This window comes from Lepidochelys kempii, chromosome 22, assembly GCF_965140285.1.
Source record: "Lepidochelys kempii isolate rLepKem1 chromosome 22, rLepKem1.hap1, whole genome shotgun sequence".
Lineage (NCBI taxonomy): Eukaryota > Metazoa > Chordata > Testudines > Cheloniidae > Lepidochelys > Lepidochelys kempii.
The window spans coordinates 21,178,073-21,202,733 of record NC_136401.1 but is presented as its reverse complement, the minus strand read 5'-3'; the positions used below and the strand labels follow the sequence as shown (position 1 = coordinate 21,202,733).

The following is a 24,661-nucleotide window of genomic DNA, read 5'->3' as shown; positions in this document are numbered from 1 at the left end:
CAGTTGTTCTTTGTCTTCCTGTGCATGCACTAACTGGGATCAGTAGAACACCCCTCCTCCAGCAGCAGTTGGTGCTAGATCCTTGAGTAGCAGCTGGCTCTGCAGCTAGTGTCTCCAGACTGATGGTACACTTCTGTTTTTAAATGAAAACTACCCTCACCTTCTCTACACTGTGTTCCAATGTAAAGTATTAATTAACAAAGTGTTGCTTTTGCATAGTTCCATGCCCCATTTTTGTTTTTTTGTGCATGTCCTCAAGCTCACAGCTGAGAACTCCAGGCCCAGAGAAGCTTGGGTTTGAATCTTGGGAGGAAAAGCTAACAAAACAATTAGTGGTGGATCAACACAATCTCTGATTATGGCTAATACTTAACCAAGTGAGGGGTTTGGCAGTGTAGAGGCAGTTGAGTGTACTCTGAGCTGTGCTCAGAATAAAAAAGGAATAATTTGACAATAGATGGGTTTGTCTAACTTTCAGCCTGAGAAAGTGGGGCAGCTGTACTGCACTATTATATTCCACTTGCAGCAGTAAAGGGGGAGGCAGCCTTAATTATAAGAAGGCAATGATTTTTTCATGGAGGTCGTGTAAGTCACAGAATCTGATTTCAGCCCTTGGGAGCTGCAAGATCCCCCTGGTTGTAGATGGCAGCCGGCAGGGGCCCTCCACCGCTCCTTACCCGCTGCACGTACCCTGTAGCTAAGCTCCCTATTTTGTCCTAAACTTTTTTTTAAAAAGCAGAAGTCAGCCAGGTCCTGACCTGCTGTGAGTTTTAATTGGTTACAGGGGCCCTGACTCTTACTAAAAATACCCCCAACACCATCTCAACCTTCCTCATCCTGCAGTTCAGCGGCGTGGCCCCCAGCTCCCGATCCTGGTTCAACTCCAGCCCAAGCCTCCAGCAGGGCCCTCGGCCTGACGGGGGCGTTTAATGTCCGGACAGGCCGTTTTAATCCTTTACCCCGCTGCGGCCTAGGGCGGTCCCTGCGCCCAGTCCCGCTCCCCCGCTCAGCGCGCACCAGCAGGCGGAGACCAAGGGAACTCCTCGCTGCAGGAGCCCCGCCGCGCGCCCCACACCCCTCCCCCGCCGGAAGCGCCCGCGCGCCCCGCCCCACGTGCGCCGGCCGGGGCCAGGCGGTTTCCGGTGCGCGCCGCGCGCCGTTTTGTCCCCGTCGCCGCCCCGTCCGCGCCGCGCCGCCATGGCGGCCCCGGGCCTGTCCAAGGCCGAGTACCTGCGGCGCTACCTGGGCGGGGCCGCGGCCGAGCCCGAGGGCGGCAGGCGCAAGCGGAGGAAGAAGCCGCCGGGGAGCGGCGGCAGGGGGTGAGTGGCCCCGCTTCCGGGTCTTCCCCGGGGGCCCCCTGCCTCGGGTCTTCCCCGGGGGAGTCCCGCCCCCAGGGCTCCTCGGGCCCCGCGCCGCTGCCCCCGGCTTCCCGAGCTCCGCGGTGGGGCCCCCCTGGCTCCCAGGGACCCCCTTCCCCACCTCCCACCCCGCCCTAAGGGTCCCCCTGGCTCCCTTAGCCCCCCCTGGCTCCCTGGGCCCCCCCTTGCTCCGAGGGACCCCCCTCCCCACCCTAAGGGGTCCCCCGGCTCCCTTAGCCCCCCCCCTTGCTCCGAGGGACCCCCTTCCCCACCTCCCACCCCGCCCTAAGGGGTCCCCAGGCTCTCCCAGCCCTTAGCCCCCCCTTGCTCCCAGGGACCCCCCCAAGGGTCCCCCTGGCTCCCTTAGCCCCCCCCTTGGTCCCAGGGACCCCACCCCACCCTAAGGGGTCCCCAGGCTCTCCCAGCCCTTAGCTCGCCCTTGCTCCCAGGGACCCCCCCGCCCTAAGGGTCCCCCTGGCTCCCTTGGCCCCCCTTGCTCCGAGGGACCCCCCTCTCCCGCCCTAAGGGTTCCTCTGGCTCCTCCAGACTTTCCCCAGGCTCCCTGGACCCCCCCCCCCCAACGATTTTCCCCACAGCGCTTAGGGATGTGATTAAAGGGTTGAAAAATGTGCTGTATAGCAGCTATTCTCAACTAGGGGTACGCCAAGGTCCTCCAGAGCGTATATCAACTTATCTCGATATTTGCCTAGTTTTACAACAGGCTACATAAAAAGCCCAGACAACGACTTGTTTACAGTGCTCTATAGACTATACACTGAAACGTGTGTACAGTATTTATATTTCAGTTGATTATCTTACACTTATAAGATAAAAACGAGAAAGTCAGCCATTGTTCAGTACTGGTGTGCTGTGACACATCTATATTTTTATGTCTGATTTTGTAAGCAAGTAGTTTTTAAGGGAGGTGAAACTTCGGGGGAACGCAAGACAAATCAGACCCCTGAAAGTGGTACAGTAGTCTGGAAAGGTTGAGAGCCATTGCCTTATAGTGACAGACTCAAGGATCTCGGTCTATTTGGCTTAACAAAAAGAAGGTTAAGGGGTGACCTGGTTACAGTTTGTAAGAACCTAGGTGGGGAATAAATATGTGATAATGGGCTCTTCAATGTAGCAGAGAAAGGTAGAACTGGATGTTTTTCTAAAAGATCTGCTCTAGGAATTATTGTGGGAAAATTCCCTGGTCTATGCCATATAGGAGATCCAGGTTCTCAACCTGTTTACCTTTGTGGGCTGCATCCAATACTACCTGTGTGGCCCATAGGATGTCACATGGGCTGCTGCTCTGTGCTGATTGGGACATAAGCGGCCCATGGCTGCAGGTTGAGAACCTAGATCATCACAATGGTCCCTTCTGCCCTTGGAATCTATGAATCTGAGAGACCTCCTCCACTTCCACTCTGAAGGATCCCCAAGTAACCCCTTAACCATGGGGGCCCACCAGGCATCTCCTCCCTTCTGAGACCAGAACACTTGTGTCTACCCCTATCCCCAGTGTGTGTTTGGGGCTAGGGGCTTGTGTAGCTTTTTTTCTTGCTCCCCCTGCCCTGTTCACTGCATATGGGGAGAGGTATAGCTAGAGCATCACCCCTAGGTGGCTGATTGGGGGTGGTTGGTCTCACAGCAGTAGACTATGGGGATGCAAAATGCAACTGCTGTGTCTCTGAGGGTCCATTCTTTGCCTGCCACCTGAGTTGCGTACATTGGACACACATGCCCCTTATTGCTTCATTCATTTGCTTTGTACTCACTCCCATGAGCCATGGTCCTTTCCTAATGCCACCACTACCTTTCTCCCCCTCCTCTCAGGATGCGAATAGTGGATGATGATGTGAGCTGGAATAGCATTTCTGCTGCACAAGAGAAAGAGGAGGAGGAAGAGGATGACGGGGATCTGCCTGTGGTGGGTACTCAAGGGTCGGGAGGCTTGTGCTATCAAAAACCAAAGTACTGATTTTATTGAGCACCCTTACAAACTTCCTGCTGTCATCATGGGGGGAAACACTTGCCAAGCAGTGCCCGGGGGAATGGCTGCCTGTGTAAGTGGACAAAGTGAATAACTTGTCTGGTTTAACTGTAGAGAGATCTCATTAGCATCCTAGAAAGAATGATACTTTGCATTCAGATTTTTTATATATGCATTGCAGTAGATCTAAAAGCTTAAAGCAAACTGGAGCCTCGTTCTGCTCAGCCTTGTACAACTGTCAGCAAAGGGAGCATTTAGTTTGTAAGCTGTTGGTGATAGGGACTGTTACTTACTACATCTCTGTCTTGCATTAAAAAAATTAACAAAACAACATTATAGCAAAAGGAGAGAGCAGCTGACCCTGCAGTGCTGCTGTTCTGTGAAGATGTTTCAGAAATAGGAAGTAAAATTGACCAATGGCATAAGTGGGTGCAACTCTGTTGGCCTTAATCAGTGTCAGATTTGTCCCAGAGCACGTGTGAAAGATGTGGCTGCACAAGGGCTGTGTTACACTACACGTCCCATAGAGAATCCAGGATGCGAGTGTCTAAAAGTAACTGAAAAGCACTTAGAGACCATTATGCTTCATGACTCATGTCCCTCTTCTGGGGTAATTGCTTCCGAGAGCAGAGATTCTCAACCTTTTTCCTTTGTGAGGCCCCCCAGCATGCTATAAAAACTCCCCGGCCCACCTCTGCTGCAACAGCTGGTTTTCTGCATGTAAAAGCCAGGGCTGGCGTTAGGGGGTCACAAGCAGGGGAATTGCCTGGGGCCCCATGCCACAGGGGCCCCTGCAAAGCTACATTGCTCAGGCTTTAGCTTCAGCCCTGGGTGGTGGGGCTCAGGGACCTGGGCTTCAGCCCCATGCAGTGGGGCTTTGGGTTTCTGTCCTGGGCCCCAGTGAGTCTAATGCTAGCCCTGCTTGGAGGCCTCCCTGAAACCTGCTCGAGGCCCCCTTGGGGGCCACGGACCCCTCGTTGAGAATTACTGTGCTAGAGCATATTTTCCTGTGCTTTGTCTAGTTCAGGTTCCAATGACACACTGTAAGTAGACAGACTGTAACTAGCAACTTTTAGTAGGATGTTATTGAGTTAACAATCATATTTTTAAAAGCCTTTGTTTGAGTTACTAACAGCACCTGAGATACTGAAAGATTTTTAATGAGACTGATCAGTTTCACTTACTGCTTCTTTTGCGGTAGCCCATCTTCAATGTCTTGTGAACAGATACTGTTTAGATTTAAAACTTCCCTTCAAACAAATACAAACAAACAAAGTTCCCATTGGAATTGATAATTTTTTTTTTTTTTTGCTAATTCCTGTTTTTGAGCCAAATCTAAATTTTGATCTGAGACTGCTTGGCATGGTGGGTCTTTAGAGATTGATTTTTAAATGAAAAAGAAGCAGAGGAGAGCTGTTCCAAAACAAAAGCAACAGATGAGAGAAATATTTTGAAAAGTTTTAAAACAACCTCTTGTAATGAAATCAAATAAGCCTGTGCAATTGATGTTGTGAGCTAGACTTTGCAACTTAAGTAGTAAGGGATGTGTTCTTTTCTAGAGTTACAGAGAACAACCCAGCATTTAATACATAGTCAGAGGCTTTAGCAATATTGTATGTTTTGATATCAATGTACAGGAAGTCTGTGCAGCAGAATAATGGAGGTTTACAGGCAAACCACATTAGTTGCCTGAATGTGTTTATTTTTGAGAGTAAAAAATCTCTTTGGTTCTAACTCTGCTACATTACATTCAGGTGGCAGAGTTTATTGATGAGCGTCCAGAAGAAGTGAAACGGATGGAAGAATTCCGGACAAACAATAAATGGAAGCTTTTAGGAGGTAAGCTTGGAGTGGTGGTTGTGGTTGTTTTAGCCCCAGTAAAGTTTTCAGCTTGGTACAATACCCACAAATGTAGTAAGTCCTTGTTCCAAATAATTTACAATTAAAGATAGATATGTAGGAAATAGGAAACACTCTGTAACCCAGAGATGGAGAAGTGTTAGGTTTTATAGGGTTTTCATTCCATATTTCAATACATATGTCTTATGAGCCTTACAGAAGAAAAGAGCTTTCAGGAGGAACTTGACCAAAGAGAAGTGGTTTGGCTTAGAAGGGGTGTTCCACAGGAAAGAGGCAGCATGGAAAGTTGCATGTGGAAAGTGATAGAAGGAAATGAAGAGAGATTCAGGACTGGCATTTTACAGAGAACAGAGGGGCTGATGGGATACAGTGGGACACAGGATGAGATGCGGATGGGAGGACTTGTGAATGGGTTTGAAGATAAAGCCAAGACCTTCAGCTTGACTTCAGCAAGGTGATGCCCTGCAATTGTCAGGTTGTCATCGATGGAATTGAGGGTGAAAGTGAGCATAGGCATCATCTGCAGAAGATGTGAGGGCAGGGGCCCTCTTAGTTGATTGCAGGGAGCCCTGTCTGACTTCATCTAGGGAGCACATCTGGGCTAACTTTCCGATTCCCTTCCCCTGAGTATATTGCCTCTGCAAGCTGAAAAATAAAACACCAACAGAAAAAGCATATACCTCACAAGTCCTGAGATGTGCTCTCATTTTAGGGAGAAATCATAGGACTGGAAGGGACCTTGAGAGGTCATCTCGTCCAGTCCCCTGCACTAATGGCAGGACTAAGTATTATCTAGACCATCCCTGACAGGTGTTTGTCTAACCTGCTCTTAAAAATCTCCAGTGCTGGAGATTCAACAACCTCCTTAGGCAATTTATTCCAGTGCTTAACCACCCTGACAGGATGTTTTTTCTAATGTCCAACCTAAACCTCCCTGGCTGCAATTTAAGCCCATTGCTTCTTTTCCTATCCTCTGAGGTTAAGAAGAACAATTTTTCTCCCTCCTTGTAACAACATTTTATGTACTTGAAAACTGTTATCATGTCCCCTCTGTCTTCCCTCATAGGTCATGTTTTCTAGACTTTTACTCATTTTTGTTGCTTTTCTATGGACTTTCTCCAATTTGTCCACATCTTTCCTGAAATGTGGCGCCCAGAACTGGACACACTATTCCAGTTGAGGCATAACCAGCGCAGAATAGAATGGAAGAATTACTTCTCTCGTCTTGCTTACAACATTTCTGCTAATACATCCCAGAATGATGTTCGCTTTTTTTGCAACAGTGTTAGACTGTTGACTCATATTTAGCTTGTGGTCCACTATGACGAGAGTCTAAGTGATGATCTTTTCTTTTTTTAGATCAGAATGAAGATTCACAAAGCTCAGACCTTTCTCTAGCTGCCAAGTCTATAGCAAGGTATGGGACTTTGCCTGGGGTCGTGGTTACCAGGTTCTTTTTTATTTTGTATAATACTTTGTTTTCAGTGTTGCCCCTTTTATCACAGGGTCTCACAGTACTTTACAGTTAAGCCTTATGATGTAGGAAAGGGATATAGGAGGATTGCTTTATTCAGTCCTAAAATGCATTCACCTCTGGGGGAGAATGCAGTAACTGTCTATTACAGTGTACAGAAATACTACACAACACCTTAACACAGGAAGCAGATTTATTCCATAGTCATTTAAATATGTAGAGAAAATGTTGGTGACTGCGTGCTGCCAAGCAAAGCTGGAATGCGATGAGGACAGTAGAGTTCCCTCGTTTTCATAACAGACTTGGGATCTTTATATTCTCGTATGACTCCTAAAAACATTCCGACTGCCCATAATAGTGGAAGGGGCTGAAACAGATTTTAAGTATCATGTTGGTCATAAAGTGATTCTGGTAGAACTTAAATGCCAACACGGCCGGAGCTCAGAGGGCCCAGGTATAGGAGCCCTTTTGGGGTTTTTGTGTGGTAGTGACAGATCAGAGGTGACAAGTGCAGGAATTAATCTGTGTGAACGTCTGTCTGTGAAACTGAGAACGAAATGTGAATTGGTAACCAGCGCTCCATTCAGGAGAGCTATTAACACCCTTTAAACCCCCGCTGGCTGCTTTACAAACCCCTTGTTTTGTTTTTATTTCCAGTTCAGAAACCACAAAACAAAAGAAAATTAAACACTCGTCTGAACCATCACCTCCCAGGAGAGGTCGCCATGATTCACCTGAGAGCTCTCCACCCAGGAAGCAGCGTCATGATTCTTCAGATGAGTCTCCATCCAGGAATCAGCGCCGCGACTCGCCGGACCTGTCGCCGCCCCGCCGGGGCCGCCGCGACTCGCCGGACCTGTCGCCGCCCCGCCGGGGCCGCCGCGACTCGCCGGACCTGTCGCCGCCCCGCCGGGGCCGCCGCGACTCGCCGGACCTGTCGCCGCCCCGCCGGGGCCGCCGCGACTCGCCGGACCTGTCGCCGCCCCGCCGGGGCCGCCGCGACTCGCCGGACCTGTCGCCGCCCCGCCGGGGCCGCCGCGACTCGCCGGACCTGTCGCCGCCCCGCCGGGGCCGCCGCGACTCAGTGTCAGGAAAAAAAAGCAACAAAACTATGGACAAATCGCTACCAGGAGGAATCCAAGGAGAGCGATCTAATCTGAGATCCGGCTTCCCACACAAGTCCTCATCGCGTCATAAGCAGCAGATAACTCCAGATCTTTCACCCCCCAGGAAGAACAGAGACAATTCTGACCTAGCCACATCACCATGTCAGAGAAAGAGAACTGGATCACCTAATGGGCTGAAAAAACAAAGCAGCACAAGAGGTGAGTGTGTATGAGATCATCCAGCGCTAGCCGGGTGCTCTTGGGAACAGCAAGTCACTCAAGTTCGTGTTATTTCTAAACGTTTGTCAGGCCCCAGTCTGTGACCATGTTTGAACACTGCTGCCAGCTGTGGGATTTGGAATCAGTGTTTTACACTTTCCCTTGGTAAGTTAAAGATGGTAGGACTTGGACTTATCTTACAACAAGTACAAAAATCCCCAGTAACGAAAGTTTTGTAATGGTAAAGCTAAGTCTCTCAGTCCCGTTCTGCACAGACTTAGCAAGGAGTTACAAATCAACTCAAAGTGCCTATATCAGAGGCAAATTCAAGTAAAAGGAACCTCACGGAAAGAGAAGAATATTTCCAACACGTGTTAGTGAATGTTAATAATATCCTTTTTCCCTGCACATGAAGAGGTGGCCTTAGGGACAGCTGACCTAGCCCATGCTGATGGGAAATAGCCTCAATCAGGAACGAAGCTGTTGGAGCAATGCTGATTATACCTAAGTACTTTACCAGTATTTTTATAGGTGTAGAAGAGGGATTTTCAAAATAATGTCCAGGACCAGTTGGGGCTGTTCTTAGAGTTTGATATAGAGTTCTAAAAGGAGTGTTCAGGCAGGGCTTAGCTGTCTGTGTACCCTATTATCACATGGCTTGTTTAACATCTCTTCTGGTTTCCAAAACTGGCTAGTTTAGCTCTGCAGAGATGCATCACAGACGCTAGCGTGTCCAGGCTTTTACAGGGCTCCAAATTGTATTTCTTCTGTGATTATAATTTGATATCTCTGTATTATTGCAGGCGTTTCTCCAGCCAATAAAAAGCCTAAACAGGCTCTGTCGCCTAAAAGGCGCAAGAGGCATGACTCTGATTCTTCACTGCCACGGAAAAGTTCCCAGGATTCCTCTGATTCTGACCTTTCCCCCCTTCGGAACAGTCGCAGACCAGGCCTGCTACACCGTGACTCCCACTCCAAACTCTCTCCTCCCAAGAGGAATCAGAACACATCTTCGGATTCTGATTTATCTCCTCCCCGAAGGAGTCAGGCAGCTGGAAAGAAACTCCACAGTTCAAGGAGCTCTCCTGGCCTCTTGCCTCCTCGTCGAGGCCCAGATTCTAAAAGATCTTTCCAGGGGGAGAGAGGAGAGGACCAGAGGGTAAGCTTGTAAGGTATACGTTTCCCACGCTGCCCTCCTTACATGCCTCACCCCGTCCTGCAGTGAGCATTGGTAAGGATGAGTGATTAGCTTTGTCCTCTTGGCCCACTCAGTCTTTGTGTGTCTGCTGAGAGTGCCCACAAGGGGGCCAGTTATTGCCCTGGGGAGGGAGGTGGCTTGGTGATATGGGCATTTCTCCTAAGAACTGGACTGAGATCACCAGCTCATTACATGGATGGGCCTCCACAGCCTTCAGCTAGTGATAATGTGTGGTATCCCTTTTGGATTTGCAGGCCAGCCAGATGCTGTCTGGGGGTAAAGCTGGCTTGGTGTCAGCCGACCTGCTGCGGAGAGAACAGCAGGAGCACAGGAGATATGACAGAAATAACAAACACTTGGAAGGTAAAGAGTTAATGAGACTGTAATGGGCATCAACCTTCCTTCAACCTACAGCCTGGTTCCTACTGCTTTTTTCTGTGCTAGTCGTAGGGGTTTTGGGTGTGGTGGGCCCTGGCTGAAGTGATTCTCCGTGGGGTAGCATCTAGGCACTCTGAAAGGCCTTCGAAGGGCCTGTAAAGCCCCTTCATTTTCAGTTTAAATCGATTTTTACTAAAAAAAGTCGCAGGTTTTACAAAAAGTATTCACTTTTTTTTCTCATTTTCACCATACTTTTGTATCATTCAAATACATAAAAAAAACGTGTTTTATTAGGAAAATACAAGACATTGCATGAGATATATGTATTACGATAATACAATACTCTGCGTGTGTGTACATGCAAAATTGCTTGTTGAAGTAAGGCTACGTATTAACCTAGATAAGGTACACACAATAAACAAACAGGCACGCATGCAAGCTCTGAAGTGCGTGTGTGTGCATCCGAACATACTGATAAATCTCATGCCGACCATGTACACATTTCAAGCTGTTAGCAGCTAACGGTTTAAAGATTTGACACACTAAAATGGGAAGAAAACTAAAATCTATATCAGAATACATTTCAGAACACAAGGAGGTATTCAAAAGTTTAAAAAAAACCCAAAATCAGGAGAAAAGGATGAAGTTGAGTGTATGCGCGGCAAATGGTGTAGCCCAATTATTAAATGTAAATATTTATAGGTTAATAGTTCTAAGTCTACAACAGTAAACTGTTTATTCAAATGAAAAGTCTTGTTTGGGGATTAGCAATATATTGTTTTCTTAAACTCAGAAGTGGCATTGTGTTTTGAGTTCTGTTTTAGTTCTGTAGCAAACCACATTGAACGGAATTCAAAGCAGTAATCCATCTACTGAATACTTTTTTCCCATCTTTCCGTTCACCAAAATAAACCCTGATACTTACCTAGAAACATTATTAATAGTTTTTTGCACTGATTTTCACCTGTTTTTGGTGTTGTGGTAATAAACACTGATAAATTCCTGGGAAAAATTAAATAAAAACTGAAAACAAAGGGCCCTAGGCCTGTAAAGTAAATGAAATGTAAATGGTGGAACCCTCCCCACCCCCGAGCACTGCTCCCCATGAAATAATAATAGAGAGGGGGAGCTTTTGGGACTTGCATCAGGGTGCTAGGCAGGCTCAGGGAGCACTTCTTAAAAGAACAGGGTCAGACTGAGATTTGAAGAGGCCTACCTACAAGGACAGTTGTGGTCAGTGGCTAGAAACTGGTGGTTGTGGTTCTGTTGTTATTGGTTGGTGACCTTTTTCTGAGGCTGGAATACTTTAAAAACAAAAAAAATACATCAACCAACCAAAACACAAGGCTCTTGAAGTACGTAGAAGTGATTAACTGAATTGACTAAGATCTTGGAAATGTTCTAAAATGACTAACCTGCACCTTCTCATGTCTTCAGATGAATCCCAAAATGCTGAAACAGTCTTTCGAGACAAATCAGGCCGCAAGAGGGACCTTACGCAGGAACGACTTGAACAGCAGAAGAAGGCGGAGGCGAAATCTGAGAGAGATGAGCTGTATGCCAAGTGGGGCAAGGGGTAAGAAGCCCCAGAGTTCAATAGCAAACTGCTCAGTCCTTCTGTTCCATGGCATAATATCCCCTCCCCCTAATGATGTAACACCTCTGTTTCCAACAAAGATGGCCATTTTGATGGTGGTTTGAGTGATATGGATGCAGGCCCACTTGTGACTGGAGTGAGATCACTGGACTCCTTTCCCAGGGAGCACTGACCAGGCACTGAGATTCTGGATTTGAACCTGTGACCTGGACACCAAATGTTCTCTGTCATCTTAGAGATCTCTTGAATCTTCCTGTCCAACACTGGTGTGTGGAGTGTGAGTGCCGTACAGTTGTTGGTAGCACAGGATTGCAGTCAGCCAAGCACACTGAGCAAGCAGTAGGATGTGCCCTGGGTCTGACTTGCTCTAACATAAGGCTTCGTATGTTTCTTTTCAAGCCTGGCTCAGAGTAGGCAGCAGCAGCAGAATGTGGAGGATGCAGTAAAGGAGATGCAGAAGCCATTGGCTCGTTACATTGATGACCAAGACTTGGATCAGATGCTTCGAGAGAAGGAAAGAGAAGGGGACCCCATGGCTAACTTCATCAAAAAGAAGAAAGCCAAAGAGAGCAAGGATAAGAGAGGTTGGTTTGTATTTGTTATGGCAGTTCAGGGCTCCAGTGATTGCACTGGTGAACAAGGCTGCTGTGAATAAATACACAGCACAAGACTCACCGTAACAGATCAGTCTGTTTCTGGTGGATGTTCGTGCAGTAGTGGTAATAACTCACTGTACTGTTGTTTGCCAGCTGTGGTCTGATTGGCTTAGAGACCAGGTGAACAACAGTGCTATGGTCTTATGAACCAACAGAGTTAAACTAGATTAAAGGTGGTATTTGGAAGTTGCCTCCATGAATAATGGTCAGTGCTCAGCGGGCTGGCTGGCTGGCTCAGCATTCAGCGCTTGTGTGTGTACACTGGTTTCGATTGATGTTAACATAACCACATGGTTGGGCTGAAATAGTAATGGATTATATTGTTGCTTTTCTCTGTCTCTAGAGAAGCCCAGGTACAATGGACCAGCACCTCCCCTGAACAGGTTTAACTTATGGCCTGGGTATCGCTGGGATGGAGTGGACAGGTAGGCATTCCTGTTAAGTTTGCAGCGGTAGAGGTAGTAGATGGGCCTCTGCCCTGAAGAGCTTACCCTGAGCTCAGGGGATAACCCAGACAAAGGCATGGGGGAAGCATGCTGTACTGCCTGCACACAAAGGCGTTTGCACACAGTCTCTTGGCTTAATGAGCTTCCAAAGCTTTTTTTTTTTTTTTAATGATGTGAATTTCATGCCAGAGTGAGGTGCTGGCTCAACGCCCCGAAAGACCAGAGTTCTCTGTTGATCAGCACAAGGGGAGCAGCCTGGGTAAGCAGCACTGCAGGCTTCTCGTTAGAGCTGCTTGAATTTTTGGGGCGTGAAAATGGCTTTTCAGTGATACCGAAAAATGTTTGCCTTGGCAATTTTACAAATCGTTGGTCAAATTGAAATGACCAACTATTGGGTTTCAGGTTTTTGCAGGTGCATGCCCCTTCCTCTTTTCCCCTTTCCCATCCTCCCCCTCTTTTTTCCCCAGTGAGGTGGGAGGAGGACCCCAACCGGTCTTTTTTGTATTGATTATAACTTTTTTTTTTTTTTTTCATTTTTAGATGAAAAAACAAAAACTTCCATGAAATGTATGTTTTTAATTTTTCACAGAAAATACTTGCCATTTTCTTACCATCTGTGCTTTCCACACCCTGCTCTCCCCCTTGCTAATATGCCTCAGTGCTGACATTTGCAGACCCTTGCTATGGTGAGCTGGGAGACCAATCTCCATAGTTTGTCCGTCTTGCCAATGTGGGGATACGTGGCTTTTGCAGTCAGGACATCTATCGTTAGAAACTGGAAGGAGTCTCACCTAATTTGCTGTACAGTGGCCACTGAACTGCCACCAGATGGCACCAGCTGTTGTTAACTACGGATGGATCTGAAACTGAGCCAGCAATCTAGAAATGGAGGGGAGCTTGAGCAATCTGGTCATTCCAAAAGGTTTCATTTCTCAGAAATGGCTTGGTAAAGTATATTGTGCACCAACCCACACTCTTGTTGATGTTATTTTGTAGGTCCAATGGGTTTGAACAGAAGCGCTTTGCCAGGCTAGCCAGCAAGAAGGCAGTTCAGGAGCTTGCATATAAATGGAGTGTTGAGGACATGTAAACAAAAGAGAGAACCAAATGGAAGACTGCTCCTGGCTCCCTGGCAGGGAGGAAGAGAGACCTCAGTACACCTAATGCCGTTGCAAGAGCTGTAAGAAATGGCTTATTCTTCCCTGAACACCTCTTCTCCATAGCATTTAGTGTTAAAGAGGACTACCTGGGGATGATAAGGCTGCCTCTAAAGGAAAGTTCAAGATGTTCCTGGAAGAGGATGAAAACAGGTCACTCTGTCCAGGCAGGCAGAGAGGAGAAGGGGGAAACTTTGGGTCCCTTGAGCACAGAGAAGAATTTCTACAGCTTTACTGCGAGCAGCCAACAGGTTGAATGCAGAGGCAAAATGCAGTATCCTGCTACCTGCAGGAGCTGTTCTGCTCTCTTGGACCTGCTGTGAGATGCAGAAGAGACACCAGTTTCTGGCATTAATATTTTTTTAACAAATTATATATAAATACATTTGTAACCCTATTTTCAGCCAAACTCCTGGTCCCCTGGAGGTGTTTTTGGGATCTGTTGGTTTTCAGTTGTGTCCCAAATCTCAGGTGCTTCTCTGGGGTGCGGAGAGGATTAAAGAAAACTACTTCATAGAATAATTATGCTTTTGCGTGTCAAGATTGTAAACCGAAAGTTGAGATTTCAGCTGTGGGGAGCTCAACAGGTATTTGTAGGCAGTGGTGGCAGCTCGTGCTTTAATACCATCAGCTGGCTTGTCGCTGTTGTGCCTCAGAAAGTCTGCCTGATGTCATTGCTAAGGAGCCTGAAGTGGCTTTTCTGTCCCGCAATGTGTGGATTCCTCGACTGGCAGTGAAAGTTATAAAGCAGAAGCCCCTTTTGCTCTTAGCTGTGAGCTAAGCTAAGTAGACGAATATTTCCTACAATGCCTTGTTCCATATGGTGTTACATCACTATCTGGTCCCTTCCTAAATGGGGTTTTTTGAGAGAGGGGTGTGGGGGAGAAACTCTTTTGTTATATTTGACAAAAAACCCATCCTGGCTAAAAGCTCTGGCAGTTGGTCTGGGTTAACTGCTTATGGAAAGATGCAGGTAATGGTGGGTTTAAATGTACTACGCTGAATGTGATTTTCTTTTGAGTATCTGATGGCAAGGGGTTGGTCTCTATCGAGTGGTCTGATAGTAACAGCTAGCTTGGCAGTTGCATAGTCACAGCCTTGCTGTTTGCACGTTTGTTTAAACCTGAAATCTAACTTTCAGAACAGATGACCACTCTGCCAAGACTCTGAGCCACAGTTAAGGGAGAGACAATGTGGCCTGGTCCCTCCTGTTGAGAAAGCACCTCTGATCTCACAGGCAGCTGGAGTTTTCTCTTGTTTACTTTGCAGAGAGAAGGTGTTGAATGCCCCAGCTGTTTCCATGGAAGGTCCTTACCTTAGTAGCAGTCTGGGTCTTGGGATAGGAATTAGGCTCCCATGGTTCTCATGCTGCATGAGAGTGCTGGGTAGGAAGTATAGTGCAAACGTTTTCTTAGGAAATGTGATTCTTGGGGTGGTGCTTTCTCCTGGTCAAAAGGTCATGCTCCTTTTTTATTTAAATTTCTAGCAGTCCTGTAACCTGGATGTACAATTGTAAATAATAACTTTGTTTTTTAGCTGGCTCTTTGTGTGGGGTGGTTTTTTTAAACTTTAAACCTACAGCAGGGGTTAAGTTGGCATAGGTGTGTCTCTCAGGGGTGTGGATTTTTCAGACCCCTGAGACAAGTAGCTCTACCGATTTAAGTTCCTGGTGAGGACCAGCTCCAAACACAAATACATGTATAGGATAAATGTATGCATGGCACAGACATCATATTATAATCGTTCACAACAGTTACAATTAAGTTTGAATTGGTGATTAAAAAAAAATTAACCCTTGGATTTTTTAAGTCAATGTAAGTTGTAGGCCTTTGCCCTCTTGAGATAGACGTATATAAATAGACTTTTGTTTTTGTCGTCTGATTTTTCTGATAAGTCACGTGCTGCTGGTGCTCCTCTGTTACTCCAGCTTTGCAGAAAACTACTGTTTGGCGTTGTTCAGATAGAAAGTTGGAAACGCTCCTTTTGCTGAGGAATGCATATCTGTCTAATCAGGACCATTTAAGTGCTAACACTAAGCACAAACAATTTTTATTTTCTTTAAAATAAAATGCAAAATAATAGGCTAATGCACTCTGAAAGCTAGTGTTAAAATATTAAAAGTTATTAAAGGTAAAATTCCTACAGAATCCTTAAACAAACAGGAAATACAATGAAATTAGGTACAATTATTGTGTAATTTCAATGGATATTACATTTGTATTGCTGTATCTTAAGAAACAAATACCACATCCATGCACAACAGCCAAATTAATAGTAGCTATTCTGAGGGTGCATCTGCACTGTGATCGGAGGTGATTGCTTACCCGCGCTAGCTTTAATCTCACTAACCTGGCTAAAAGGCAGCGAAGACATGCAGGCTGTACAAGCCTGCCAAGAACCCTTGGTATGTACTTGTGTATCTATTCTGTGCTGCTGCGTCTTTGTTTTTAGCCACGCTAGCTAGATTAAAGTTAGCATGTGTACTTCTGTGTGAGCTGCAATCACACCTCTGCAGTATAGGCATACTCAGTCTCAGAGATTTAGATGATGCCATTTTAATGTTGCTAAGATGCACAAAAAACAGTTTATCAAATTGTCTAGTTAGTAATTGTTTGCCCATTAGCATCCTGGGGACAGAGTTGATTTGGCTGAGGGACCTGGATCTACACTGCATATCAGGCTTTAACGGGCACAAGAGAATTCATTGCTTCTCTTCCCTGCTGTTGTTGCTGGATCAAGTACGTTTGCAAACGACAGACTGGGAGCGGGATTGGCCTGAAAGAGAGTGTGGAGAATCCAGTTATGTGGATGTATGCCTAGTGCAAGCGAAGCCGTTGTTGCATGGCAGCAATCAGGATGCTGCCATGGCCTGCCTGGACTCAGTCACCGAAAGAAGCCGTACCTGTAAGACTCCCTGTGGACGGTGGAGAAATCCTGCTTTCCCTGTGCTCGGATTGGTTTCTGCTCTGGTTTGCAGTTCTTCACCTTCTCCGCTCTCTGGGGCAGGAACGTGCTGTGTGTGGTAGTTTGGCTTTCAAACTTGGCCTAGAAATCCAAACAGTCACAGAGTTCAGTCCCTTTTTTTTGTATTTTACACTGCAAGGTGTTGGGAAACGCTATCAAAGTGGCCCCTGCCCCAACCATGGCTACATTAAACATGAGCCAACTGCTAACTAGAGATACTGGCAACTTGTCAGCTTCTTTTCCGTTCTGAATGCGGAGCAGAGGTAATTACATTTGAAAAAGAAAGAAATGGAGAACGATAGGAAATTGCTTTTAGGAAATATTAAAATGTGTTAGCAAGGAAGCAGGGTTTTTCCCCTGTTGTTGCCACGGTCAGTTGTAGATGCTCTGTCACTGCCAATGTCACAGAACAGATGAGGTAAGGCACTTGTAAATATACAACAGGCTGTGTGAGGGGCAGACAGACGTGGCCTGTCTGGATTCTGCCGTCTATATTTCTGGATGTTCCTGAATGCTGTTTGCTAGGGGGTCTGGGACATAAAGTAGCATGTGTGTGCTGCCAGGGTAGCAGTCAAAATACCCAGGTTTAACATGGTGAATGTTTGCCTAAGGGCTGCTTTCCTCCACCTCTTGCTGTCTCAGATGTGTCCCTTCTTGGGGGGAGCAGTAGAGGACCTAGACTGACTGGTGGCAGCAGTAGGGTGCCCAGCTCCAGCCCTACCCATTGCAGCAAGAGGGCTGTCTTTGTTCCGGTCATTGTTTCCTCACTGGATGTTTGCTCCAAGCTCCTGTTCCACTCCCTCATTCCCTGCCCACCAGCTTCCTCTCCCACACCTCTTTGGCCCAGGTAACAACTCCCTTCCTCACCTCCCATCATGTTAGTGCCACACTTCTTCTTTTAAAGGTGATATCTGCAGCTATCCCGCTGCCTGTGTCTTGAATCCCCATGTGTCTCTCCATGTGTCTATTCAGATAATAAACTCTGCAGGACAGGGACTCTGCATGCCTGGGGAGTCTGTGCAGCACCCGCCATGGTAGGACCCTGACTGAAATTTGGCTGCTGTTCTCTCGAGCACATTATCATTCATGGGACAGTGGCCTCTGTCTTTGTGGTACCCTGTGGAATTTGTCTGGTGTACAAGGCTGCGCTGAGGCTATTGGATGCACTCTGCTTTCACAGGACCATCTGTGTTGTGTGAGGGTACCAGCCATGGGCAGCCCTTTAGCAGGAGCTGTCTCCTGGCCCCATCGTATTACCAGAGGTCGGATGTAGACTCCACCGTGGGGGTCGCCTTGCCGGATTCGGGGCTGGGCTCCCCAGTCTCTGAAGAAGAACTTGTGGGCTGTGGAATCGTCAAACTTTGCAGGGAGGGATCTCAGCACCGTGGGGGGCCACTGGATGGTCTCCAGAGGCCTGTCCAAGGGCAGAGGAGGGTAAGAGAGCTGGAAAGAGACAGAGTCAGAAAAACAACCACAAGCTTTTTTATAGTACTTTTCATCTCTAGATTGCAAAGAGGCAGAGCCAGATTTTCAAAAGAGTTTTGCACTTTGTAGCTCCTATTGAGAACACGGCAGAGTTTTTTAAAAGTCTGTCCCTTGGTACTTAGAGAACGTGGCGTTGGGAAACACCACTTGCTGTTCCAGGTGTGGAGCTGGGAGTGGAATGGCTGAGTGCATGATTTACACCAATGGTTTACTACTGGGTCACAATGACACCAGGGCAAGAGGGAGCCAGCCCATTTCTGCCATGCAGGGGCAGGACAGGACAAAACTGTGGAAAGTGACACTGATACCCAAGGGTTGGGGGAGGAGGGGAGGTTCAGGCAGCATTCCCTCCATCTCATTTTTTCTTTAGCTTCCTTTTTTCCCCACTGGCAGGATCACTGCAATAGGGGATTCTCTGTCCATGCTGCACAAAGCAACCACTGCACCCTCGGCACAAAAGCCAAGGGGTGCCCAGATACTGGTCTCACCTGACCCTGCACGCTGGCTTAGAGTTACTGACTTACTGAATGAAAGCAAAATATAATTATCCTGAACTTCTGGCATGGCTTGTCCAAGAATCTCCAAGCAGTTCATCAGTGGGAACTGCATGGACCACACCCCTTTATCCCTTTACAAACGCTGGCTAATTAAGGAGATTTTCAAAGCTTCCCAGCCTGTGGGGCGAAGAAGTGTCACTGTTCCCATTTTACAGACAGGAGGGGAAGAAACTTGCCCAAGCTCATAAAACAAGGCAGTGACAGAGCTGGGAATTAACCTAGGCACCCGGACTCCTAGACCTTGTGCTCTAATCACTAGATTTATTCCCACTGTGTCAGTGAGAATCATCTTTATTCATTCACTGAAATTAACTTTGCTCAAAGAGTCCCTTGATCTCCATATAACCCCCCTTTCCTTCCCGTTACCTTGGTCACCGTGTCTCCACTGAATTTTCCATCCCACTCTCTCCCCAAGTCTGCCAGCTCCTCTTTCAGCTTGATAGAGCTGGCATGAGGGTATCTGCGGGTGTCCCAGCCATGGTAGCTTTCCCTCTGCACTGTCTGAAAATCTGTGCTGGGTGGAAGAGGGAAACACTTCAGCTGCAAGGAGGTGAAGCAGGTGTTCCTTAGAGCTTTGCACACCAGCCATCACTGTGCATCTCCTGCGTTCTATTTGTGGCTGTGCCAAGGACTTGCTGTGCAATCTCAGACAAGTCACTTCATTGCTCCATGCCTTAGTTTCCCCATCTGTAAAATGGGGTCAACACTGAGCTACTGCGTTTGGTAAGTGTGTGCGTTAATATCAGTGAATGCCCGCCGGGCACTGTTCACTTGAGGATCTCAAAACCCTTGGCAATGTTGTTTATAGGAACAAAATCTCGTTTTCTTCCTCTTCCCAAAACTTGTTGCTGGGGTTGGATGCAGCATTCTTCTGACTGAGAGGAGGGGAGGGCCCTTGTGCTAGATCTCTGTCAAAGGCTCAGCTTACCTGCTCTGCCACCTGAGGGATCCTTGCTGCAATGCTGAGACAAACCCCTCGTCTTGCCTGGGGTTTCTCCATTCCAAGCACTGCCCATGGGCGTTACTTGGTGGCTGCACTCACCTGAAGCCCTGGTTGATTGCCAGGTTGTCCAGAGGAGGCTGAGCAGGCCAAATCCGTGCAGGTAACAAGCTGCATGCTGGGAAATCACTCTGGTACTTGGTAATGTATTCCACCTGTGTTCGTTTCCTTGCTGGCACTACTCCCTTACCGCTTGACTGGGCTACCCGCTTCCCTAAGGGCACAGACTGGTAGGTGCTCTGGTGGGTTGTCGTCATGTCATGATCACCTAGCAGAACAGAAAGCAATGTACTGTCCCGTGCCATGGGGGTGGGGGTTAGTCTTTGGAGGGGCTACCCCTCTCTATAGGAGCAGGGTTTGGCTGGTTCGCCAACCCTAGTGAGAGGGGCTGCAGAAATCAAGAGCATCCCGTGTCTTAGGCCAGATTAATAAAACGATACATCTCTCAGCTAGTCTCAAACTTGTTGGACAGTAAACTCAGGCTGGAGAATGGGGAAGCTTTTCCCGGTTCTGGTTTGGAAAGTACCCCAGAGAGAGCTCAGCCCAGGCTTTCAGTGTCGTCTCAGCACTCCGACAGCCCCTGGGCTGGCAGTTGAGAAATGACATGGAAACGAGCCCCCCCCAGCCGGTAAGCTCAGCTCTGCCATGCTTGTTAGCCTCTGAAACTTTGTGCTGCTTTGTGCATATGGTACAGCCCCATCCTGGCCTTCCTGCGTAGCGTCCTCACACCTCGCCGTGACCAGCCTCCTGGGGTGTGTCTACGCTGCAAGGGGCAGTGAGTCTCAGCGCCTGGGACTTCAGGGCTTGTGCTACAGCACTAAGAATCATGTGGAGCTGTTCAGACTTGGGCTCAGGACCTGAGGGACCGGGGTGAGGGACCGGGGTCAAGCCGCAAGCTCCACACAGCTGGTTTTAGCACCGAACGTGAGCCCCAGTCCGTAGACTTGCTGCCTCTTGCAGTGTAGATGTACCCCTAAACCGGGGGCTCTCAACCTTCCCAGGCTGCTGTACCCCTTTCCGGAGTCTGATTTGTCTCTCGCACCCCCATGTTTCACCTCCCTTACAAACTACTTGCTTACGAAATCAGACCTAAAAATACAGCTCTCTCCCAGCACACCAGTACTGAACAATGGCTGACTTTCTTGTTTTTACCACGAATTGTAAAATAAATCACTTGGAATATAAACATGGCACTTACATTTCAGTGTCTAGTCTACAGAGCAGTGTAAACAAGTCGTCGTCTGGGGGACATTTTAGTTCGTACTGACTCCACAAGGGCTGTTTATGTAGCCTGTTGTCAAAGCAGGCCAATATCTAGCTGAGCTGCTGTACCCCCTGAAAAACCTCGGTGTTCCCCTGCTTGAGAACCTCTCTTGCCCTAGACCAGTGGTTCTCACCCTGTTTACCATTGTGGGCCGCATCCAATACTCCCTGTGTGGCCCTGCGGCTGTCACATGGGCCGCAGGGTGGGCACCGCTGCCCGAGACTGTATCACCTGGGAGCCGCTGGGGTGGAGGCAAAGGGCCCTGTGGCAGGCTGGCCAGTCGGCCCCGTAAGGGGAGCTGGGCTGAGCCCTGCTGTGGCCCGGCGGATGCAGCCCCAGCTGAGGGTGCGATGGGGCAAGGCTAAGGATGGGTCCCGGGTATCTGGAGCTGGCTGCACACCGGGTGCAGAACGCAGCTGGGAGGAGCCCGTGAGAGAGGAGCTGGGACAGGCTTGGCAAAGGCAGCCCCGAGTGAGCTGGGAGAAGGGCCTGGAGGAAGGGGGTACCTGGGGCGACGCAGCCCGCAGCCCGTCAGGAAGAAGGTAGGCACAAGCGAGAACCAGCGGTGAGCCCCAGGAGGGCCCAGCGGGCCTGGGGAGGGCAGTTCTATGAAAGTGGCAAGGCCAGGCAAACCCTGACCAGGAGGATGTTTGGGGGACGGGCCTGTGCCCAGCAAAGCTGGTTAGAGGGAGCCATAAAACCAGCAGGGCCATGCTTGAAACGAGGGAACGTGTTGGAGACGGGCTTGCTAAGACGCCAACAGCAAGCGCAATCCCGGCGAGGGCAGCTGCGTGCCGCACAGCCTATGCGGGGGCAGCCCTGCTTCCGGGCCCATGTGGATGTGGGGCTGGAAGCTTTCATCCTCTCTGTTACCTTCGATGGTGAGCTGAGCCTGGAGGCCTTTGACCAGCTCCGGTCTGGGGACGCATTTCTCCGTGAACTCTCGCTGCGTGGTGCTTTCCATCTCGGCCACCTGGTCAGGGGACAGGAGAGCGCCTGGGGTGGAGAGAACGGGGCTGGTGCTGCTCAGTGTTCCCAGCGCAGCGGGTCGGGCTGAACCCTGGGTTTCGGGCGTGCTCCCGGGCATGGAGCCCAGCCCAGCCCCATGGCAGGCACTGTGGGCCCGGTGTCTGGCATTGGAGAGGCCCTCCTGGCTTCTGTAGCACCGGCGAGCACTCAGGGCGCTATCCAGATCCAGGACTCAGGGGTGGGGCACGTGGACTGCGGGCACCCCAAGTTAATGCAGCCACTTTGGCCGATCTCAGCCTGGGGGGCGGGGCGGGGCGGGGGGGTCCCAGCGGTACCTGCCAGGGCTGGCGGCTCTCCATAGCAGGCTGGGCGTTCCACTCGCCATCCCTTGTAGCTCTCCTTGGTGGTCGTGGTGTGGGGGAAGCCGGAGCCATCGGGCTGCCTGTGAGTCGGGGGCCGCCGGAGGGTGGCCACGACCGGCTCCCTGGGCGGGAAGTGGAGGCGGTACAGACTCTGGCTTTGGAAGGGCTCCTCTGGGCACTGATACGCCTCCTGCAAAACATGACCGCCCTGTGCTTTGGGCTAGAAAGGTCAGCCTGTCTCTTCCCCGGGGGGCAGCTGGGCCCACGCCACTCCCAGGGAGCGACCCGTTGCGCTAACCCGGGCTCAGTGGAGAGCAGGCAGTGCAGGCCCCTTTGGCACTGACTGGGTTCCAGAGTGTCCAGCCGCAGAGGGCGCCTCCCCTCGTGAGGGGTGACTCGTGGCTTAATTCACAGAGCCCCCTTGGCCTGCAGGCCTTGCCAGGGCAGGTGAGTGGGTGGGGTAGAGCCCTGGCCTTCTCAATGGGGGGCGGGTGGGGGAGAGAGGGGTTCTTCTTTCTCTCTCGGGAGAGGGGGACGGCAGGACCCTAGCCTGGATCAGCTGCGGTGCTGGCGTTACCCGGACGTGTGCCTTGGTCCTCTGGCCCAGCTCCCAAGGGATGAACTCTGCCCGCTGCGTGGTGCTGAAGGCCATGGCTGGGGGGTTGGGGTGTGGAGGGGTGTGGAGTGGCCTCTTGCTGCTTCGAGGATGCACGTCTGGAGGGGAGGAAGAGTGAGGAGGTGACCGGGAGGCGCACGGGGCATGTGTAAAACTAGGGAGACTGCTTTGGTTCCCCTCGCTTACTTGGTGGCTGGGTGTAAGTTGCCTTGTAATGGGACAGCTGGGGCCGCCTGCAGTCCTGAGGCGCTGGCCGGCTCCGCTTCTTGCAGTTCTTGTGGCGCTTGTGTCGACTGAGTGTGACAGAGAAGCAGCTGAGAGAGAGGAACTGAAACCAGGCTCCCCTCCCCTCCGGGAGCCTTCTCCACATCCAGCCTGTGTGCCCCGGGGGGGTGACTGCTCACTGCTCAGGCAGCCGGGTCTGCTCACTGGGAGCTGTGTGCTGGGCAGTGGGGCGGCAGGTGCTCAGCAGCTTTCAGCACCCCCGAGAACGGCTCCCCTCCACCTGGCACCTCCCAGAGCTTCTGGGGAGACGGATGCTATTGGTAAGAGGAAGAGATCTCTCCTGGGGTGGAGGTAGGAGCTGGAAGCTACCAAATACTGTGAAATGACCCAGCCCCCCCGCCTGCTACTGCCCAACTCCCACTACCAACAGGGCTCAGGGCACAGCTGCAGGCCTCTGTCATGTTCTGAAAAGAGGTGGTTAAAATTTGTAAGTCCCCAGGGACATGGGTAAACGCTACAGAATACATCCATGCACACGCACATGGATGGTCTGTGGGGCCGAGACTTTCTCATGCCTCTGGGTACCGCTGCAGTACAAGTGATGATAGCTCTTTGTAAAGCTGCTCCATACTAACACCGAGAGAGAGACAGCCCTACAGCGAGAGATGTAGAGCAGGCTGCTGTCCTTCTCTGTGCTGCCCATGGCTTCTAGCCTGCCTGCACTCCTCAGTGCCAGCAGCTTTTGCTTAAGATCAGGGCTAGTGTGTGTGGAGTGGGGAAACGAACCAATTCTTGCTCTAGAAGCCTTAAGCAAAAATAAAGAAAGGGCGTGTCTGGCTGTGCCTGTTCGGGCGCTCACTTACCCACAGTCGCAGAGTTCACAGAGACAAGCAAACTGCAGGGACTCCATCTCCCAGGCTTTGTAGGTCAGGCAAGCGGAGGGAATCCCTCCGCCCCCCACCTGTGAGATGCAGTTTCTGGTTCTAGAGATGACGGGCTACAGGGCTGGTGGTACGGACCCAGGAGTGCTCTGAGCAGCTGCTTCTGGGCTCTATGGAGTCTCTGTTTGGGCTGAGCTTAGGGGTTTAGTGTGTGTTGCAGGTTGCTATGGTTCCTGGTCTCCTGCCTTTCACCCAAGAGTGATTTGAATGTGAATGCTGCTCTAGCAACCCCACGAATGCCAGGTTACCAGGAGTTTAGAGGAGGGGAAGGGCTGCGCTGTGTTTCCCAGGCTAGGTTTGTAACTGAGACAGGATTGGGAGCAGCAGGGCTCCACAGGGCCGCTAACAACCATGGGAAAGTACGCAGCCCTCTGGCAGGGGACAGTCACTCGCAGGCGGGGGCCCCTAGGTGCTGTGCACACCTGGTGAGCTCTGGGGCAGGGGCCTGTCTGCATAGTGAAAGGAAGGGAGGGGGAAAACAGGCCCAGAGAGAAGTGACTTGCCCAGTAGAGCTGGGGTTAGACCCAGGGCTGCTGACTCCCAGGCCAGTACCTTCCACGCTGCTTCTCTAACGCTAGCTAGAACGTCCCCCAGGCTTGGGGGACTCTGGAGAGCCACTGGCCAGCACTGTTCAAGGCGGGTCTGCATCTCCAGAGCCAGCTCTTTGGCATGGCTGCAGGAAGCTGCCTGATCCGGCCAACGACTTCCCTGGGGCCGGAGCTGCTGAGGACCCGTTCAAGGCTGAAGTTGCCACCAGCAAGAAGCTGGCCAAGCCAGCACCAATTAGCTGAGAGGCCAATCAGCGTGTTAATTGAGTGTCATCAGTCATTTAATTGTTTGAAGCA

The 24,661-nt window shown here is 49.8% G+C and overlaps 3 protein-coding genes across 4 annotated transcripts in view; 1 reads left to right on the top strand and 2 right to left on the bottom strand.

The window, feature by feature from the left end:
- Nucleotides 1–24,661, bottom strand: part of APOC3 (apolipoprotein C3) — a 177,567-nt gene that overhangs the window by 34,093 nt on the left and 118,813 nt on the right. The gene's annotated exons all lie outside the window — the stretch shown is intronic.
- On the top strand, nucleotides 43–14,973 carry BUD13 (BUD13 spliceosome associated protein). Of its 2 annotated transcripts, none has more exons than XM_073321146.2 (11): nucleotides 43–125; nucleotides 3,186–3,279; nucleotides 5,097–5,181; nucleotides 6,562–6,619; nucleotides 7,334–8,001; nucleotides 8,805–9,160; nucleotides 9,454–9,562; nucleotides 11,015–11,153; nucleotides 11,574–11,758; nucleotides 12,174–12,255; nucleotides 13,273–14,973. In XM_073321146.2, exons 2-11 carry the CDS (start codon nucleotides 3,187–3,189, stop codon nucleotides 13,364–13,366), a joined length of 1,869 nt encoding a protein of 622 aa, XP_073177247.2. In that variant the 5' UTR covers nucleotides 43–125; nucleotide 3,186; the 3' UTR covers nucleotides 13,367–14,973. The 2 variants fall into 2 exon arrangements, with proteins under 2 accessions (XP_073177247.2, XP_073177246.2); XM_073321145.2 differs by lacking the exon at nucleotides 43–125 and adding an exon at nucleotides 1,112–1,319.
- On the bottom strand, nucleotides 9,866–23,933 carry LOC140901751 (uncharacterized). Its single transcript, XM_073321152.2, has 10 exons — nucleotides 23,739–23,933; nucleotides 22,837–22,943; nucleotides 22,612–22,748; nucleotides 22,008–22,224; nucleotides 21,577–21,699; nucleotides 19,482–19,707; nucleotides 18,806–18,953; nucleotides 17,655–17,840; nucleotides 16,336–16,478; nucleotides 9,866–16,208 (listed from the first exon to the last, which is right to left on the bottom strand). The coding sequence occupies exons 1-10, from the start codon at nucleotides 23,783–23,785 to the stop codon at nucleotides 16,109–16,111; spliced, it is 1,434 nt and encodes a 477-aa protein (XP_073177253.1). The 5' UTR covers nucleotides 23,786–23,933; the 3' UTR covers nucleotides 9,866–16,108.

What these genes read in the sequence shown, in the direction of transcription:
- LOC140901751 (XM_073321152.2), bottom strand. Translation starts at nt 23,785, where the DNA reads ATGGAGTCCCTGCAGTTTGCTTGTCTCTGTGAACTCTGCGACTGTGG. An exon ending in AGAGCCGCCAGCCCTGGCAG is followed by an intron (nt 21,700 to 22,007) that starts GTACCGCTGGGA and finishes TCTCCACCCCAG; the next exon opens with GCGCTCTCCTGTCCCCTGAC. An exon ending in GTCCACAGGGAGTCTTACAG is followed by an intron (nt 16,209 to 16,335) that starts GTACGGCTTCTT and finishes ACTCTCTTTCAG; the next exon opens with GCCAATCCCGCTCCCAGTCT.
- BUD13 (XM_073321145.2), top strand. Translation starts at nt 1,198, where the DNA reads ATGGCGGCCCCGGGCCTGTCCAAGGCCGAGTACCTGCGGCGCTACCTG. An exon ending in ATGACGGGGATCTGCCTGTG is followed by an intron (nt 3,280 to 5,096) that starts GTGGGTACTCAA and finishes CATTACATTCAG; the next exon opens with GTGGCAGAGTTTATTGATGA. An exon ending in AGAGAGCAAGGATAAGAGAG is followed by an intron (nt 11,759 to 12,173) that starts GTTGGTTTGTAT and finishes CTCTGTCTCTAG; the next exon opens with AGAAGCCCAGGTACAATGGA.